Source organism: Globicephala melas, chromosome 10, assembly GCF_963455315.2.
Source record: "Globicephala melas chromosome 10, mGloMel1.2, whole genome shotgun sequence".
Classification (NCBI taxonomy): domain Eukaryota; kingdom Metazoa; phylum Chordata; class Mammalia; order Artiodactyla; family Delphinidae; genus Globicephala; species Globicephala melas.
Window position 1 is genome coordinate 63,085,982 of NC_083323.1, and position 18,004 is coordinate 63,103,985.

Consider the following 18,004-nt stretch of genomic DNA (forward strand, 5'->3'; position numbering starts at 1 on the left):
GCATATTCTCCAGAACAAATCATATACTAGACAAACACATCACAAGAATGGAAAACTACAGACCAATATCTCTCATGAATACAGGTGTAGAAATCTATGACAAACAGAAACCAGTAACATAAAAAAAGATACATACTATGACCAAGTGGGATTCATACCAGGAATGCAGAATTGGTTTAACATATGAAAATTAATTAATATAATGCTCTATATAAATAAAGGACAAAAACACATGATCATAACAATAGATCAGAGTTTCTCAACTTCAGCAGTATTGACACTTTAAATAAAGCCAAGCACATCTTTGTTGTGTGGAGCTGTCCTGTGTAGTGCAGAATGTTTACAGCATCCTGGACCTAAATCCACTAGATGCCAACAGAACCCTAGCCCCAAGCTGTGACCACTAAAAATGTCTCCAGACATTGCCATATATCCCCTAGGCAGCAAAATCATCCCTGTTTGAGAACCACTGAAATAGATGCATAAAAACCATCTGACAAAATCCCAATACCCATTCATGTAAAAACTCAGCAAGGTGCAAGATAAGAAGAGAGAGGAACTTCTTCAAACTGATAAAGGGCATCTAGGAAAAACCTACAGGTAACATCACACTTAATGGTAAAAGACTAAATGCTTCTCCTCAAGAGTGAGAACAAGGCAAAGATGCCTGCCCTCACACTTCTTTTCAACAATATACTGGAAGTTCAAGCCCATGCAAAAGGCAAGAAAAAAGAAATTACAGTCATCTAGAATGGAAGAGAGGAGGAAAACGAACTTTATTCACAGAGGACACAGCATTATATATTGAAAATCTAAGTTATCAACTAAAAACTACTTGAACTAATAAGTGAGTTTAACAACAACAAAAATCAAATGTCTCACTCACAACAGCATCAAAAAGAATAAATTACTGGGACTTCCCTGGTGGCACAGTGGTTAAGCATCCGACTTCCAATTCAGGGGACGCGGGTTCAAGCCCTGGTCAGGGAACTAGATCCCATATGCATGCCCCAACTAAGAGTTCATGTGCCACAACTAAGGAGCCAGCGAGCTGCAACTAAGGAGACTACCTGCTGCAACTAAGACCTGGTGCAACCAAAATTAAAAAAAGAATAAATTACTTAGGAACAAACTCAACAAAGGAACTGCAAGGTCTGTTCGCTTAAATCTATAAAACATTACGGAGAGAAAGTAAGATCTAAATAAATGTAGAGATATGCTATATTCATGAATTGAAAGACTCACTATTGTTAAGATAACAATTCTCCACAAATTGATCTATTGATTAATGCAACCTCTATCAGATTCCAAGCAGATATTTTTGTATGAATTGACAAGCTGATTCTAAATTTCTAAGGAAACATAAAGAAACCAGGATAGCCAATAAAGCTTTGGGGGAAGAAAGGTTGGAGGATTTACTCTACACCTTACTTATTATACTATACTTTAAGAAAAGATAAACTGGGTTTTATCAAAATTAAAAACTTTCACTTTTAAAAAGACACCATTGGGAATTCCCTGGCGGTCCAGTAGTTAGAACTCTGCGCTTTCACTGCCAAGGGACCAGGTTCGATCCCTCCTCGGGGAACTAAGATCCCACAAGCCACATGGTGCGGGGGTGGGGTGGGGGGTGGAGTGGTGGGAAGACACCATTAAGAAAATGAAAAAACAAATCACAGACTGGGAAAATATATAAATATATTTGCAAATCATGTACCTGATAATGGACTTGTATTCAGAATAAAAAATTCTTACAACTATAAATGGAGTATAACCTTTAAAAATTGCGAATCACAAAAAAAAATTGTGAATCACTATGTTGTACACCTGAAATTTATATAATATTATAAATCAACTATACCTCAATTAAAAAAAAATTGTGGGGGGGAAGAAGACCTACAACCCAATTTGTAAAAATGAATAAAGAATTTAAATAGACATTTCACCCAAAAAGATACACAAATGGCTAATAATCACATGAAGAAATAGTCAACATTATCAGTCATTAAGGAAGTACAGATCAAAACCACAATGAAATATCAGTACACACCTAGTAAAAGAGCTATAATAAAAAAGACACCATACCAAGTGTTGGCAAGGATATGAAGCATCCAAAGCCAACATTTATTGCTGGTGGCATTATAAAATGGTCAGCCACTTCGGAAAACAGTCTGGCATGGCAATTTCTTTGAAAATTAACCAATTCTGCTCCTAGGTATTTCTCCAAGAGAAACAAAAACATATGTCCACACAAAGACTTGTAAGCAAATGTTCATAATTTATAATTGTTCATAATAGTCAAGACTGGAAATAATCCAAATGAATAATCAACTGGTAAATGGATAAACAAAATGTGATACAACCTGTGATATTGTAGTATAAGAAGAAATAAATATTTTGGTCTTCATCCCCAGTTCCTGGCTAAGTACTCCTAAAACCTTTGTAACTCCCTAAGCTGTAAAGGTGCTAGGAGCACCTTCTGTTCTAATATTTGGTATCTGACTCCAGTTCCTAAGAGATCACAAATGCCTTGAAATTTCCTGGGTGATAGGAGCATCTTTAGTTCTAAGAAAGCAACTTGGTGGGTTCCTGGACAGCTTCAGGATGGAGGCATGGTCACCAGAAAGATCAAGCCATAATTAAGGCTTGGAACTTTCAGTCCCACACCCATCCGTTGGGTAAGGGAAAAGAGAGGAGTTAGAGATGAGTTAATAATACTCAATCACATTTATGTGATAAAACCTTGAAAAAAATCTCTTAAGTATGGGGTTCAGAGAGCTTCCAGGTTACTGAACCCATCCATGTGCTAGGAGGGTAATACAGCTCAACTTCATGGAGACAGAAGCTCCTGCACTGGGCACCCTTCCAGACCTCACCCTATATACCTCTTCATCTGGCTGTTCATCTGTATTCTTTATCACATTCTCTTCTATGTATATAAACCAGTAAAAGTAGTAAGTGTTTCCCTGAGTTCTGTGAGCATTATAGCAAATTACTGAACCTGAGGAGGGGGTCGTGGAAAACACCCGTTTGTAGCCAAGTTGGACAGAGGGGTGGATAACTTGGGAATCCACTACTCATGATTGGTGTCTGAAGTGGGAGCAGTCTTGAGGGACTGAGCCCTTAACCTGTGGGATCTAACGCTAACTCCAAGTAGACAGTGTCAGAATTGAATTGGATTGTAGGGACGCCCAGCTGGTATCAGAGAACTGGTCAATGTGGGAAGAACATCCACACTTCTGGTCACACAAACATCATGAGTAGCAGAGTGTAAAAAGAAACAGGGTTTTTCCTTTTTATACCTTAACGCTACTCAGCAGTAAAAAAGGGCAAGCTACTGATACATTAAAAAACATTAAGGAACCTCAAAAACATTGCACTAAGTGAAAGAAACCAGACACAAAACCATATTGTATTAATCTGTTTATATGAAATCTCTAGAAAAGGCAAAACTAAAGACACAGAAAGTAGATCAGTGTTTGCCTGGGGTTAAAAGCAGGAATTGATTGTAAACAGGTAAGAGTAAATTTTGGGGGTGAGGAAGGTGTTTTAAAATAGGATTGTGGTGATGGTTGCACAACTGCATAAATTTACTAAAAACAGGATATTCCCTGGCAGTCCAGTGGTTACGACTCAGTGCTTTCACTGCCGAGGGCCTGGGTTCAATCCCTGGTCGGGGAACTAAGATCCTGTAAGCCTCATGGCAAGGCCAAAAATGTTTTTTTTACTAAAAATAATAACATTGTCCATTTATAATTGATGAATTTTATAGTTTTAAATTATACCTCAATAAAACTGTTTTGAAAGGGTCTGGATGTTACAGCACTGTCAAATCACTATAAAAGAGTTTCTAGGGACTTCCCTGGGGGTCCAGTGGTTGGGACTTCACCTTCCAATACAGGGGGTGCTGGTTCAATCCCTGGTCGGGGAGCTAAGATCCCACATGCCTCGCGGCCAAAAAAACAAAACATAAAACAGAAGCAATATTGTAATAAATTCAATAAAGACTTTAAAAATGGTCAACATCAAAAAAATAAAAGTTTCTAAACAGTCTCCATTTAAAAATATTTCTCTAGTTCACAGATCATACTTTGAGAAGCACTGATCTGACTTCTGCTAGGTGTTGGCTAAAAGGCTTAGAGCAATCAATGGCTGCAGCTGAAATTGACCTTAATTTAAGCCATACAAGTTTAACTCCACTAAATATTGCATTAAATAAGAAATTTACCAGTATTACTGATATAGGAAAATATGGAAACATGGTCTACTGTGGAATAAAAACATAACTCATTACAAAATGACACTTAGTAAATGAGTTGTCACTACAGAACAGAAACTACCATAGTATCTATCTTTTTAATGTATTTTAACTAAGCTGATAAAGTGAGTATAATTATTTGGACTAATAAAACCCAAAACTATGAAATTTTAAATATATAAATGAATTAAATGAGATAGAATTTTATAAGTATTTTGTATTTTGGGGAGTTCAAATATCAGTTATATATATGTATATATTTGTTTCAGAGAAAGTCCTAACAACATACAAGCTTTCTTTTGTTTCAACTAAGTGTAAATCTAGGCTACGTTCAATCGAAATTTGTTAGCACTTAATGCCTATGATGTGATCTAAAATTTATATTCATTTTACAGCAACTGGATAGCAGTTATAGAAAGCAATGATACTCTTTTATAGCTCTGGAACAACACAGGCATGAAATAAACAAAGACTCTATAGTTTTTAAAAGGTCAAAGCAATCTGAAGTCAACTTTTTAAGGAAAAATTAAATATTAAACTTTTTAGATGAAATTTTAAAAACTTTTCAGTTGATAAGTCTCACTCCACAGAAGAGTTCAGCTTCTTTAGTAATCTAACCATTCCTTAGAGCTCAGATTTTCTTTATACAGGTTTTCTATACAATGAAACTACAGCTTTCAAAACCACAAGCAGCTGTGGTATATTGTTTTCGTATAATGAGATTTTTGATTTGGCCAGTCAAAATTAAGTTTAAAAGCATTTCCTTCAACCTAAATGTCCATCAACAGATGAATGGATAAAAAAGATGTGATACACACACACACACACACACACACACACACACAATGGAATACTACTCAGCCACAAAAAAAGAATGAAATAATGTCATTTGCAGCAACATGGATGGACCTAGAGATTATCATACTAAGTGAAGTAAGTCAGAGAAAGACAAATAGTGTATGATATCACTTCTATGTAGAATCTAAAAAAAATGATACAATGAACTTATTTACAAAACAGAAATAGACTCACATACGTAGAAAACTAACTTATGGTTCCCAAAGGGGATAGCGGTGGGGAGAGATAAATTAGGAGTTTGGGATTAACAGATACACACTACTATACCTATAAAACAGGTAAACTACAGGACCTAATTATAGCACAGGGAACTATACTCAATATCTTATAATGACCTAATGGAAAAGAATAGTAGGTATGCATGTGTGTGTGTGTGTCTGTATATACCTGAATCGCTTTGCTGTACACTTGACACCAACACAACATTGTAAATAAACTATACTCCATTAAAACATTTTTTTAAGCATTTCCTTCATATTTAACACGTGAGACCTGGGTCTACAGCTTTGTTTTGAATTAAAGAACATTAACTTTAAATTGAGGGGAAAAAAATCCAGGATAGCTATGGTCATTCTTTTAACAAACATATTCCAGTTATGTGTGACAGTTCTAGTGCTATTTGTCCCTTTACATTTTCACAGCTATTCTTGGAAAGCTGAAAAAGTGACTTCATCATCTTTGTTGTCCCTTCCTCCTTATAAGTACTCTTGATATTTCTTGACTCTTTGCAACTTATATTTTACTTTATACAAAAAGCTAGAGTCATAATCCCAGAAAGAAAGCTAAAGAAGGAATCGATGACTAGAAGCATTTACTCTTGCTTCATTTCCTGCCTCCGAAGAAACATCAACTCACAGGATATAGAATATCCTGTAGTAAGTTATCTCCTACCCCTTATAACATATGTTCACTCTCCAAAAAGTGCACTTTCAAGATGCATTTGGCTTTCCTAAAAGTATATTAATAAGTTTATAAGAGTAGAAAAGCAATTGTTATATGAATTAATTCACAAACTAGTAACACAAAAAGCTATAATCTAATATCCACAAATCCTTAGGTAGTTAAAGGAACAACAGATAAAGCTGTGAATGTTCCATACTCTTCTAAAATTAATTGTGCAGTCATGACAGAAAGATAAGTTATAACTATCAGTAGTATTGCACTAGGTGAGGAAAAGCATGACATCACTCAAAACACTCAAAACTATGTACAGATAGAAATGGTGATCATTACTCCACAACTATGCTTTTAACAATTTATGCCCACATGGAATCTTACCCTTCTGGTTTTGTTTCCTAGACATTTCAGTTTTTTTTAGTCTCAAAAAATACAGAAGAAAAGTATCCTTTTGCCTTGTCTTGGTTCTGATTGTAGTGATCTCTGGTTTAAAAACAGGCAACAGAAGGCTGTAGTTGGAGGTGATAAATATAAAAATCCTGGTTATTCAAAATTCTGTTCACTAGCTGTCGATCTCCTTTTCTTCTCTCGTATCAACTTCTTGTCAGGAAATGTCATTGCAGACGTTCATGTCTCTTTTTCCAGGGAGATTCTGGGGGGAAAACACACACACACATATTCACTATTAGAGTAACAGTTGTACAAAATTTCTAAGAGATATCCACAGGCTTTATTTTCTACTTTTTCTAAATGAAACTAGTTATTAAAAGAAAGTACTCTAGAAAGAATATAGTTATAAAAAGCAATATTTTAATTAACACAACATTTTAAATCAACTATACTTCAATTTTAAAAAAAATTCCTCAAAAAATAAGAAATCACTGTAAACCTTAAAAACAAGCAATATTTTGCTCTTTAAGAAACATTATTCTTAGAATCAAACCATCTTCTTAGTTCAGAAAGCATGTTTTCTTATTCTTCTTAGCTTGTATCTAACTCAAAATCTTATCCCCAACCTAAGTGTCCATAAAAAGGAACGTAACAGGTGGATGGACCTAGAGTCTGTCATACAGAGTGAAGTAAGTCAGAAAGAGAAAAACAAATACCGTATGCTAATACACATATATTGAGTCTAAAAAAATGGTACTGATGAACCTAGTGGCAGGGCAGGAATAAAGACACAGATGTAGAGAATGGACTTGAGGACGTGGAGGGGGGAAGGGGAAGCTGGGACAAAGTGCGAGAGTAGCACTGACATATATACACTACCAAATGTAAAACAGACAGCTAGTGGGAAGCTGCTGCATAGCACAGGGAGATCAGCTCGATGCTCTGTGACCACCTAGAGGGGTCGGATAGGGAAGGTGGGAGGGAGACGCAAGAGGGAGGGGACATGGGGATATATGTATACTTATAGCTGATTCACTTCGTTGTACAGCAGAAACTAACACAACATTGTAAAGCAATTATACTCCAATAAAGTTATAAAAAAAATCTTATCCCCATCTCTGCCTCACAGACTAAAATAATTACTTATCATTCCCTAAGATCTCTCTTACCACCTGCTCTTCCTGTCCAAATCAAGGGTCTTTTCTGTTCTTCTAGAATTTCCTTTATCTAACCGCTCCTCAAGTTTCCCAGCTCACATATAGTTGCAAGACACTTGGGGTGGGGAGGGGGTGAGTGGGAAGGGGAGAGGCTAAGGGGAATTTAATTTGATAAGGAAAACTCAAACATCAAAATTTGAATTAGTCAATACTACAGAAAGCTTTTATAAGTTGCAAAGAAACAAATGCTTTCTTTTCCATATTACTGAACATTTAAAAAATACATGTCCAGGGACTTCCCTGGTGGCGCAGTGGTTAAGAATCCGCCTGCCAATGAAGGGGACACGGGTTCGAGCCCTGGTCTGGGAAGATCCACATGCCACGGAGCAACTAAGTCCACGCGCCACAACTACGGAGCTGCGCTCTAGAGCCCACGAACCACAACTACTGAGCCCGTGTGCCCCAACTACTGAAGCCCATGTGCCTAGAGCCCGTGCTCCGCAACAAGAGAAGCCACCACAGTGAGAAGCCCACGCACCACAACTAAGAGTAGCCCCCGCTTGCTGCAACTAGAGAAAGCCTGTGTGCAGCAACGAAGACCCAATGCAGCCAAAAATAAATAAATAAATAAAAATACATGTCCAAGATTTCTGGGTAAAGAAAGCATGAGGAGGATCATAGAACTCTTATACCTGGACACCTGATAGGATAAACATTTTAAAAAATGCAACCCAAGAAGGAAATGAGAGTGATCTTACATGAAATACTTTTCAATGTGGAAGGAGGAGAATGAAAGGGATAGTCATGGGTAAGTTTAAAAAAAAAAAAATCCATCAAGAGTAAGAGCCTCTTAGGGAATTCCCTGGTGGTCCAGTGGTTAGGACTCCGCACTTTCACTGCCATGGGCCCGGGTTCAATCATTGATCGGGGAACTGAGATCCCACAAGCCGCAAAGTGTGGAAAAAGAAAACAAAACTCTATAAACCACTATGGGACCTCAGGAAAAGGAGGCTGAACCTCCTTGGCTTGCCATCTTCCAGGGCATTAAGCCACATTGGGAGAATCTGGCAAAGCTTATGTTAATACATGGAATTTACCACTGGATAAAGTAGGCCTGATAGAAAACATTTTATGAGACTTTAGAAAAAAGAACAGAATTCAAATCACCAAAAATGATTAAACTCTTCAATGGCAAGCTCTTCTCTACCTTCATGCCCTTAGCTTGAAAAGAGGATGAAAGCAACAATCAACCACTAACCATAGTTGATAAGCAAGATTGGGTGGGGATAGGTCTCAAATTAGGTGGGAAACATATCAAGGATATTTCAACGATCTCTCTCAAATAAAAGGTATAAACAGAACTGTTCCACATAAAATATAAAGAAGATCAATAAAAATGACACAGCAACTATCAAATATCCAATAACAAAAGAGAAAGACAATGAGAGAGAAGAAATTACTATGCAGCAGATGAAGAACCTAACCTGGAAAACAATCTAATCCCGCAAAACCAAAAGCAGATTCTCCCTTGAATACTTATTTGAATACTTCAAATAAGAATGTAGAGGGCTTTGGGCTTCCCTGGTGGTGCAGTGGTTGAGAGTCCGCCTGCCGATGCAGGGGATGCGGGTTCGTGCCCCAGTCTGGGAAGATCCCACATGCCGCGGAGCGGCTAGGCCCGTGAGCCATGGCCACTGAGCCTGTGCTCCGCAACGGGAGAGGCCACAGCAGTGAGAGAGCTGTGTACCGCAAAAAAAAAGAAAAGAAAAAGAATTTAGATACAGGGCTTCCTTGGTGGTACAGTGGTTAAGAATCTGCCTGGCAATGCTGGGGACACGGGTTTGAGCCCTGGTCCGGGAAGACCCCACATGCCATGGAGCAACTAAGTTCATATGTCACAACTACTGAGCCTGCACTCTAGAGCCCGTGAGCCACAACTACTGAGCCCTCATGCCACAACTGCTGAAGCCCGCACGCCTACAGCCCGTGCTCCACAACAAGAGAAGCCACCGCAATGAGAAGCCCTCACACCACAAGGAAGAGTAGTCCCCACTCACCACAACTAGAGAAAGCCCATGCACAGCAATGAAGACCCAACGCAGCCAAAAAAAATAAATAAAACAAATTTTAAAAAAGAATTTAGATACAATAAAATAAGAGCTAAGAAATAAATTAAAGAATGAATAAGAATAAATAGAATGAAAAGAAAGTTGTCTGCAAAGCTGAAGAAAACCTGAAAAACAAAACACCACAATTAAAGGTTCAATAAGATGTCAGAAACAGCAAGAAACAGAAGAGATACAGAGAAAACAGAGTGAACAGAGTGGAGAAAGCCTTTCAGAATTTAAAAAAACAAACAAACAAACAGATATTAAAGCAATTAGAAGATAATATTAGAACATAAAAATGATCCAATCTATGGATAATTAGAATAAATATAATAAACTCAAAAAACATAGGACTCAATAAAGGGAACAGAAAAAACATTCACAGATAATATGCAGGAAAAGCCCCTTAAAATAAGGGACCAGTATCATTCACTCCCCACTGCCAATCCATCAGAAGAAATCCTATCTGTTCTACCTTATGCATACACCAGAACTGGACCACTTGTTACCACCCTTATCTAAGCCACAATCATTTCTTACCTGCATTGCTATGATCAAGACTGTAATAGTCTCCTAACTGGCATCCTGAGCCTTCTATTCTGCCACTCTCTGGCTTCTATTTCACATAGCTGCTTTTAAAATTATAAGACATTGTGTCCCAACTCCACTGTTCAAAGCCCTCTAGCAGCTCCCCATTTCATTCAAGGTAAAAGCCAGAGCCCTTAGAGTGGCCTAAAAGGTCTTACCTGCTCTAACACCCTGTCCCCATCCTCGCTTTATCTCTCTGACCTCACGTCCTACTACTCTTCCTCTCAGGTACTCCACACCAGCCACACTGGCCTCCTTACTGTCCCTTTTATAACTTAGATATGTTCTCACCTTAAGGCCCTTAAGGTGTTGCCTCTGCCAGGAATGTTCTTCCCCTAGATATCTACATGGATACTTCCTCACCTCCTTCAGGTCTTTTCTCAAATGTTACCTTCTCTGTGGTTATTCATGAGAAACTACTGAACTTGGGGTAAGAAAAGAGAGAGTCTGTGGCATTATTGCCTAAAGCTACTCCCATCCCCAGAGGTCAGTGGGAAAGGTAGTTCTACCAAGGTGGCGAAAGTCATGAAAACCAGCAGCTTCACTGACAGAGAGGGCTGACTTGATTTAAAGCAAAGCACAGAAAAACCCCACGCCTATCCGCATTGTCAGTAAGAGTTTGCATTCTTGGTGGCAAATGAAAAAGCAAGACCAAGGGCTCAGCGAGCCTGAGGTTGCTGTCAGTGCAAGCAATGGACCAGCAGACTAGACAGAAATTAAAAAAGGAAATCTGGAAACGAAACTTAAGGGACCTTGATAAATGCTCTACACATCTGCACTGGAGAGATTGGAAAGGGTCCACCAGGAGCCTGCATAAACAGGCAGAAAAGACACAAAAGGGCCCAGTAGAAAGTAAAAGTTAGGGCAGACTTTTAAACTGTCTGAACTTTGAAGGAGCTTCCCCAACACACACAATGATCAGCAGAGAGAGGAAGGCTTACTGGCTCAAGGTGTTTAGCACAATCTTTGACCAATCATTAACTGACCACTAAGCAATGCAGATATAGGTGTCACTCCAGGAAGCCAAACTTAAAAATTAAAACAGAAATTAAAAAAACAGAAACAAAACTGAGCAGATATCAGCAGTCACAAACCAAGGAGAAAGATTCTACAGGTTGAGTCCAGGCAAGTTACTTAAAAAACAACAATAATAACAAAGCAACAACAACCCTCAAAAGGGAAAAAAATCAGAATCCAAAATTGCTACAACATATTATGTAAAATGTCCACAGTTTCAACAAAAATTTATGGGATGTAAAGACGCAAGAAAGTGTGACCCAAACTGAGAAGGGGAAAACGATCCCATGTGATTGCAAACATCCCTGTGTAGGCTCAATGCCAGACTTAGCAAACACAGACGTCAAAGTGCTTTAAAAGACTAAAGAAAATTATATGAACAATGCCTTAAACAGATAGAAAATCTCAACAAAAAGACAGAAATCATAAAAAAGAGCCAAATGGAACTCTAGAGTTGAATACTACAGCAGAATAAAAAAATAAACCTGAAGAAAGAGCAATAGAAATTATCTAATCTGAAGAGAGAGAAAAGAATAAAGAAAAACAAACAGAGCCTTAAAGACCTGTGGAACAAGTGTACCAACATACACAAATTAGGAGTTCCAGAAGAAGTGGAGAGAAAGGATAGGAAGTGACCAAAAACAATACAAACTGATTTTTAAAATTAATCTACACATTAAGAAGCTCAATGAACCACAACTACAAAAACACAGAAGTCTGTACCTAGACATGTAGTAAAACTGATGAAAGCCCCAAACTGAAAATCTTGGGAGTAGGAAGAAAAAAACAACCCATCACTTACAGGGAAGCAAAGATATAACTAGTGGCTAACTTCTCATCAGAAACAAGGGAGGCTAGAAGGCAGCGAGATGACATATTCAAAATGCTGAAAGGAAATATTGTCAAGCAAGAATTCTGTATCCAGATAGCTAAACTGTCTTTCAGAAATGAAGGTGAAATAAAGACATCCCCAATAACTCAGAGAATCCACTGACACCAGCTGGTAGCTTAAATCTACACAGAGAAATGAAGAGCACTGGAAAAAGTAAATATATGGGTAAATATAAAAGAATGTGTTTTAAAAATTTTATTCTCTCATACAGAGTGAAGTCAGAAGAGAAAAACAAGTATCTTATATTAACACATATATGTGGAAACTGAAAAAAACTGGTATAGATGATCTTAACTACAAAGCAGAAATAGAGACCCAGACGTAGAGAACAAACATATGGATACCAAGGGGCAAGTGGGGGTGGGGGGTTGGATGAATTGGGAAATTGAGGCTGACTATTGATAGTATGTATGAAATAGATAAGTAATGAGAACGTACTGTATAGCACAGGGAACTCTACTCGATGCTCTGCGGTGACATAAATGAGAAGGAAATCCAAAAGAGAGGGCATATATATATATACACACACGTATAGCTGATTCACTTCGCTGTACAGTATAAACTAACACAATACTGTAAAGCAACTATACTCCAATACAAAAAGAATAAAAAAATTATTCTCTTAAATTATTTAAAAGACAAGATTGTATAAAGCAGTAATAACAACACTGTACTGTTGGGTTTATAACAAATATAGCCGATATATATGACAATAACTGCACAAAGGAGGGAGAAAGACAAGCTATCTTACAGAATTAAACTAGTACTAATCTAAAGTAGACTTTGGGGACTTAACCTGGTGGCGCAGTGGTTAAGAATCTGCCTGACAATGCAGGGGACACGGATTCGACCCCCGGTCCGGGAAGATCCCACATGCCTCAGAGCAACTAAGCTTGCGGGCCACAACTACTGAAGCCCGCGCGCCTAGAGCCCGTGCTCCACAACAAGAGAAGCCACCACAATGAGAAGCCTGGGCGCCGCAACAAAGAGTAGCCCCCACTCGCCGCAACTACAGAAAGCCCACATGCAGCAAATGAAGATCCAACACGGCCAAAAACAAAAAACAAAACAAAACAGTATGGTATTGGCATAAAGACTGAATTTAGATGAATGGAATAGAATACAGAAGCCCAGAAATAAACTGTCACATGTATGGTCAAATAATTTTTAACAAAGGCACCAAGACCACTCAGTGGGGAAAGAATAGTCTCTCCAACAAATGATGTTTGGAAAACTGGATATCTACATGCAAAAGGATGAAGCTGGACCCATCACTTACACCATATACAAAAGCCAACTCAAAATGGATTAAAGACCTAAACATAAGATCTAAAACTCCTAGAAGAAAACACAGAGGAAAAGCTTCATGACATTGAATTTGGCAATGATTTCTTGAATATGACACCAAAAGCACAGTTAAAAAAGCAAAAATAGACAAACAGGACCATGTGAAAATTAAAAACTTCTGTACATCAACAGAAATAATCAAGAGTGAAAAAGCAATCTATGGAATGGGAGAAAATATTTGTAAATCATTTAACTGATAAGAGGTTAATATCCAGTAGATATAAAGAACCCCTACAACTTAACAACAGAAAAATAAATGACCAACTTAAAAATGGGCAAAGAACTTGAACAGACATTCTCCAAAGGAGATATGCAAATGGCCAAAAAACACATGAAAAGATGCTTAACATCACTCATCATTAGAGAAACACAAATCAAAACCACAATGAGATATCATCTCATACCCATTAGGATGGCTGCTACCAAAACCAACAACAACACAAAAACACACACACATACACACACACACACACACAAAAACAGAAAATAAGTGTTGCTGAGGATGTGGAGAAATTGGAACTCTTGTGCACTATTGGTGGGAATATAAAATGGTGCAGCCACTATAGAAAATAATATGAAGCTTCCTCAAAACTTAAAAATAGAACTACCATAAGATACAGCAATCCCACCTCTGGGTATATATCCAAAAGAAATGAAAGCAGGATGTCGAAGAAATATTTGCACATCCATGTTCACCGTAGCACTATTTATCAATGTAATAGACAAGAGGTGGAAACAACCCAAATGTCCATTGATGGATGACTGGATAAACAACATGTGGCATATACATACAATGGAATATTATTTGGCCTTTAAAAAGAAGGAAACCTTGATACATGCCACGATGTAAATGAACCCTGAGGACATTATGCTAAATGAAGTTTCAGTCATAAAAAAGAAAAATATTGTAAGATTCCACTTATATGAGGTATCTAAAGTAGTGAAATTCATAGAAACAGAAAGTAGAATGGTGGATGCCAGGGGCTGTAGGGAGAGGGAAATGGGATATTGTGATTTCACAGGTACAGGCATACCTTGGAGATACTCCAGGTTCAGTTCCAGACCACCGCAGTAAAGTGAACATCGCAATAAAGCAAGTCACAGAAATTTTTTTGGTTTCCCAGTGCCTATAAAAGTTATGTTTACACTATACTGTAGTCTATTAAGTGTGCAATAGCATTATGTCTAAAAAAATGTACATACCTTAATTTAAAAATACTTTATTGCTAAAAGAATGTTAACCATCATCTGATAATGCAAGATTGCCACAAACCTTCAATTTGTAAAAAAAAAAAAAAGCAATTATCTGCGAAATGTAATAACTTAGAACACAATAAAACAAAGTATGCCTATAATTTCAGTACTGTTGTGTCTCAGGGAATAGGGAGGCCTGAGGAGAGGGAGAGAGACAGGGGAATGGCCAGTTGGCGGAGCAGTCAGAACACACACATTTATCCATTAAATCTGCCTCTCATATGGGCGTGGTTTGTGGCGCTCCAAAACAATTACAGTCCTAACATCAAAAATCACTGATCACAGATCACCATAACAAATACAGTAGGGTGAGCGCCCTCGCCAGACTGGTTAAAGGCGCGGCCGGTAGTGTGCGCCGCTGGAGGGGCGCGGGCTCGGAGGGCACCATCAGACCTGAGGTGGCAGCCGGAGCCCGGGAGGCACGGGGACGCGTCTGTCACTGCCCCGGGGGGACGGTCCCCGGGAACCACCGCCACCTCGAGGGCCAAGAGCCAAACACCATAGAGACCTTGGATCGTGAACCCCCAGGATGCTGAGCCCAGCAGAACTGGAAGCGAGATTTAAAATGCATGAACTGGGGGACTGTGTCCGACTCATCTTTCCATCTTGGGCTCCCTCACAGTGCTTGGGACATCATGACAACAGTAAGAGGAAGAGGAGCTTATCAAATACTGTTAAGCTTGAGCCTGGAGGTGACCAACAAACCTTTGGATTGAAGGGGGAGCCTTTGGGTCTCAGCATCCTGTAAGACTTTATTTACCTCTTTCTAAGCATCAAGAGTATCTGCAGAGTTCCGGGGTGAAGGTGCTGGCTAGTTTCCCTATGCAAGCCACCATTCACCTCTACAGTGACAAGTCAGATTCAGATGAGGAGCACGAAGAAAAACCCAGCCCTCTGACCTTCAGTGCCAGGAGGAGGAAGACAGCCCAGGAGGAAAGGGCAGAGACCGGCTGACAAACCCAGGACAGCAACCCGGAGTCCGCGGTGGCCTTGGTGGTAAGGGTCTGCTCCCCAACCCTGACTCTCCGGACGATGCTGGGTGCCCTTCATCCCAATAAGTCTGTCTCTCCTACACCAGACCCACCTCACACGTGCCCTGCAGGACAGCCCTTGGGGACAGCCTCGCCAGGACACTTTGCCTTTCAACCGGGTATACAAGGACCTGACTTTCTCTTGCCAGCACCCCACTCTGGCAAGACTCAGCTTTTACTCATCCTTCTACTAGTGATTCTCTGTGCCTCATTTATACCTTTGAGAAAGGATTCTAGGACCAAGAGCTTTGTGTCCACATGGGGTGTTATCAGGTGGGGCCAACTTTCAAAGCACGTTCAGCAATGTCACTGTGCTGATCAAAGGACAGATTAGTCCATATCGATTAATAACTCACCCATGCCTCTCACTTAACCTGAGACCCTTTATTTGGCTATTTCCACTTTTGTAAAAATGATTCAGATATTGTCCAAGGTTGATGTGGTGGCTTACTGGCATTCTGAAAACAAAATTTATTTATGAAAAACACACTGAATAATTTCCATAAAAGTAACAAAAATAAAAAGACAAGGATTTGGGTGGAGGGACCATTCTGGATAAAAACATATATGATTCTTGTCTAAGGGCTGTGTGTATGAATAGAGAGACAAGCTTTAACTCTTAGTTGGGGACCGCTTTGGGCTTATTACTTGAATAGAATAACACTGTTTTCAATCAAGGTACCTAATGTAATACTATTTTCAGCTTTTTATATTTTGATGACCAAATGAGTGTATTCGTCAAGGTTTTTTACTTAACTATTTTACATTTGGTTGTCTTCCCAATTTCTACTTGAAATATTTTGAGAGACAAAAAAAAAACCAAATACAGTAAAAATGAAAATGTTTGAAATATTGGGAGAATTCTCACAATGTCACACAGAGACAACAAAGTGAGCAATGCTGCTGGAAAAATGGCACTGAGAGATTTGCTTAATGCAGGGTTGCCACGAAGCTTCAATTTGTAAAAAATGCAATATCTGCAAAGTAAAATAAAGCAAAGTGCAATAAAATGAAGAGATGCCTGCAGAAATTTTCCATTTTATAAGACAAAAAATTTCTAGAGATCTGTTCAACTATGTAAATATACTTAACACTACTGACCTGTACATTTAAAAATGGCTAAGATGGTAAATTTTATATTACATATTTTAATTATTTTCTTAATTTTCAGGAATATACTGATTTGGAAAAAAAAGAAAAAGCGATGAAAAACGTTAAATGTGGATGGATTAGCATAAATCCATCACTACTCATGGAAATCCAAGCCAAAGCACATGCTCCACTGAGGTTGAATATATAGCCTTAGTATAGATGCAGTATAGCGAGTGGATAAGGGAGGGCTTAAAAGCCATATATTTATATATAAATATATATATTTTTATTTTTGGCTGTGTTGGGTCTTCGTTGCTGCGTGCAGGCTTTCTCTAGTTGCAGTGAGCGGGGGCTACTCTTCGTTGTGGTGCATGGGCTTCTCATTTTGGTGGCTTCTCTTGTTGTGGAGTACGGGCTCTAGGCGTGCGGGCTTCAGTAGTTGCAGCACTTGGGCTCAGTAGTTGTGACTCACAAGCTCTAGAGCGCAGGCTCAGTAGTTGTGGCGCACAGGCTTAGTTGCTCCGTGGCATGTGGGATCTTCCCGGACCAGCGCTCCAACCTGTGTCCCCTGCATTGACAGGCGGATTCTTAACCACTGCGCCACGAGGGAAGCCCACTATTTGACTTCTTATACCATGTACAGTCCAGTCCTCCATATCTGCAGTTTCTGCATTCTCGGATTCAACCAACCGAAATCAAAAATATTCAAGGGAAAAAAAATCCAAAAAGTTCCAAAAAGAAAAATTTGGTTTTGCCACACGCCAGCAACTATTTACATAACATTTACATTGTATTGGGTATTATAAGTAATCTAGAGATGATTTAAAATATACAGGAGGAAATGTTTAGGTTATATGCAAATACTATGCCATTTTATATAAAGGGACTTGAGCATCTGCAGATTTTGGTATCTGTGGGGGGTCTTGGAACCAATCCTCAGCAGATACTGAGGGAGGACTACACGTTTATACTTAGATTAAAAAGTACTTAGCCTATTTTATGCACTTTGAAACTACTAAAACACTGTTTTTTACCCTGACAAATGTCCAAAATGATTACACACACTGGTAGTAAGACTATGTAGAAAACAGGCTACCTCACATCTAAGTGAGAAT

At 38.7% G+C, this 18,004-nt stretch overlaps 1 protein-coding gene and 1 pseudogene across 2 annotated transcripts in view; one reads left to right on the forward strand and one right to left on the reverse strand.

Annotated features, from left to right (window-relative positions):
* The window catches only part of SPATS2 (spermatogenesis associated serine rich 2), a 138,935-nt gene that overhangs the window by 73,043 nt on the left and 47,888 nt on the right, over nucleotides 1-18,004 (reverse strand). For both annotated transcript variants that reach the window (XR_009565512.2, XM_030835165.2), the window contains exon 2: nucleotides 6,395-6,665. Coding sequence is in view for 1 of the 2 variants with exons in the window: in XM_030835165.2 (XP_030691025.1) it covers nucleotides 6,395-6,419 (25 nt within the window). In the remaining variant the exon portion in view is untranslated. The remainder of the gene's footprint in view (nucleotides 1-6,394; nucleotides 6,666-18,004) is intronic.
* Nucleotides 8,365-15,824, forward strand: LOC132598017 (protein ripply3 pseudogene; annotated as a pseudogene).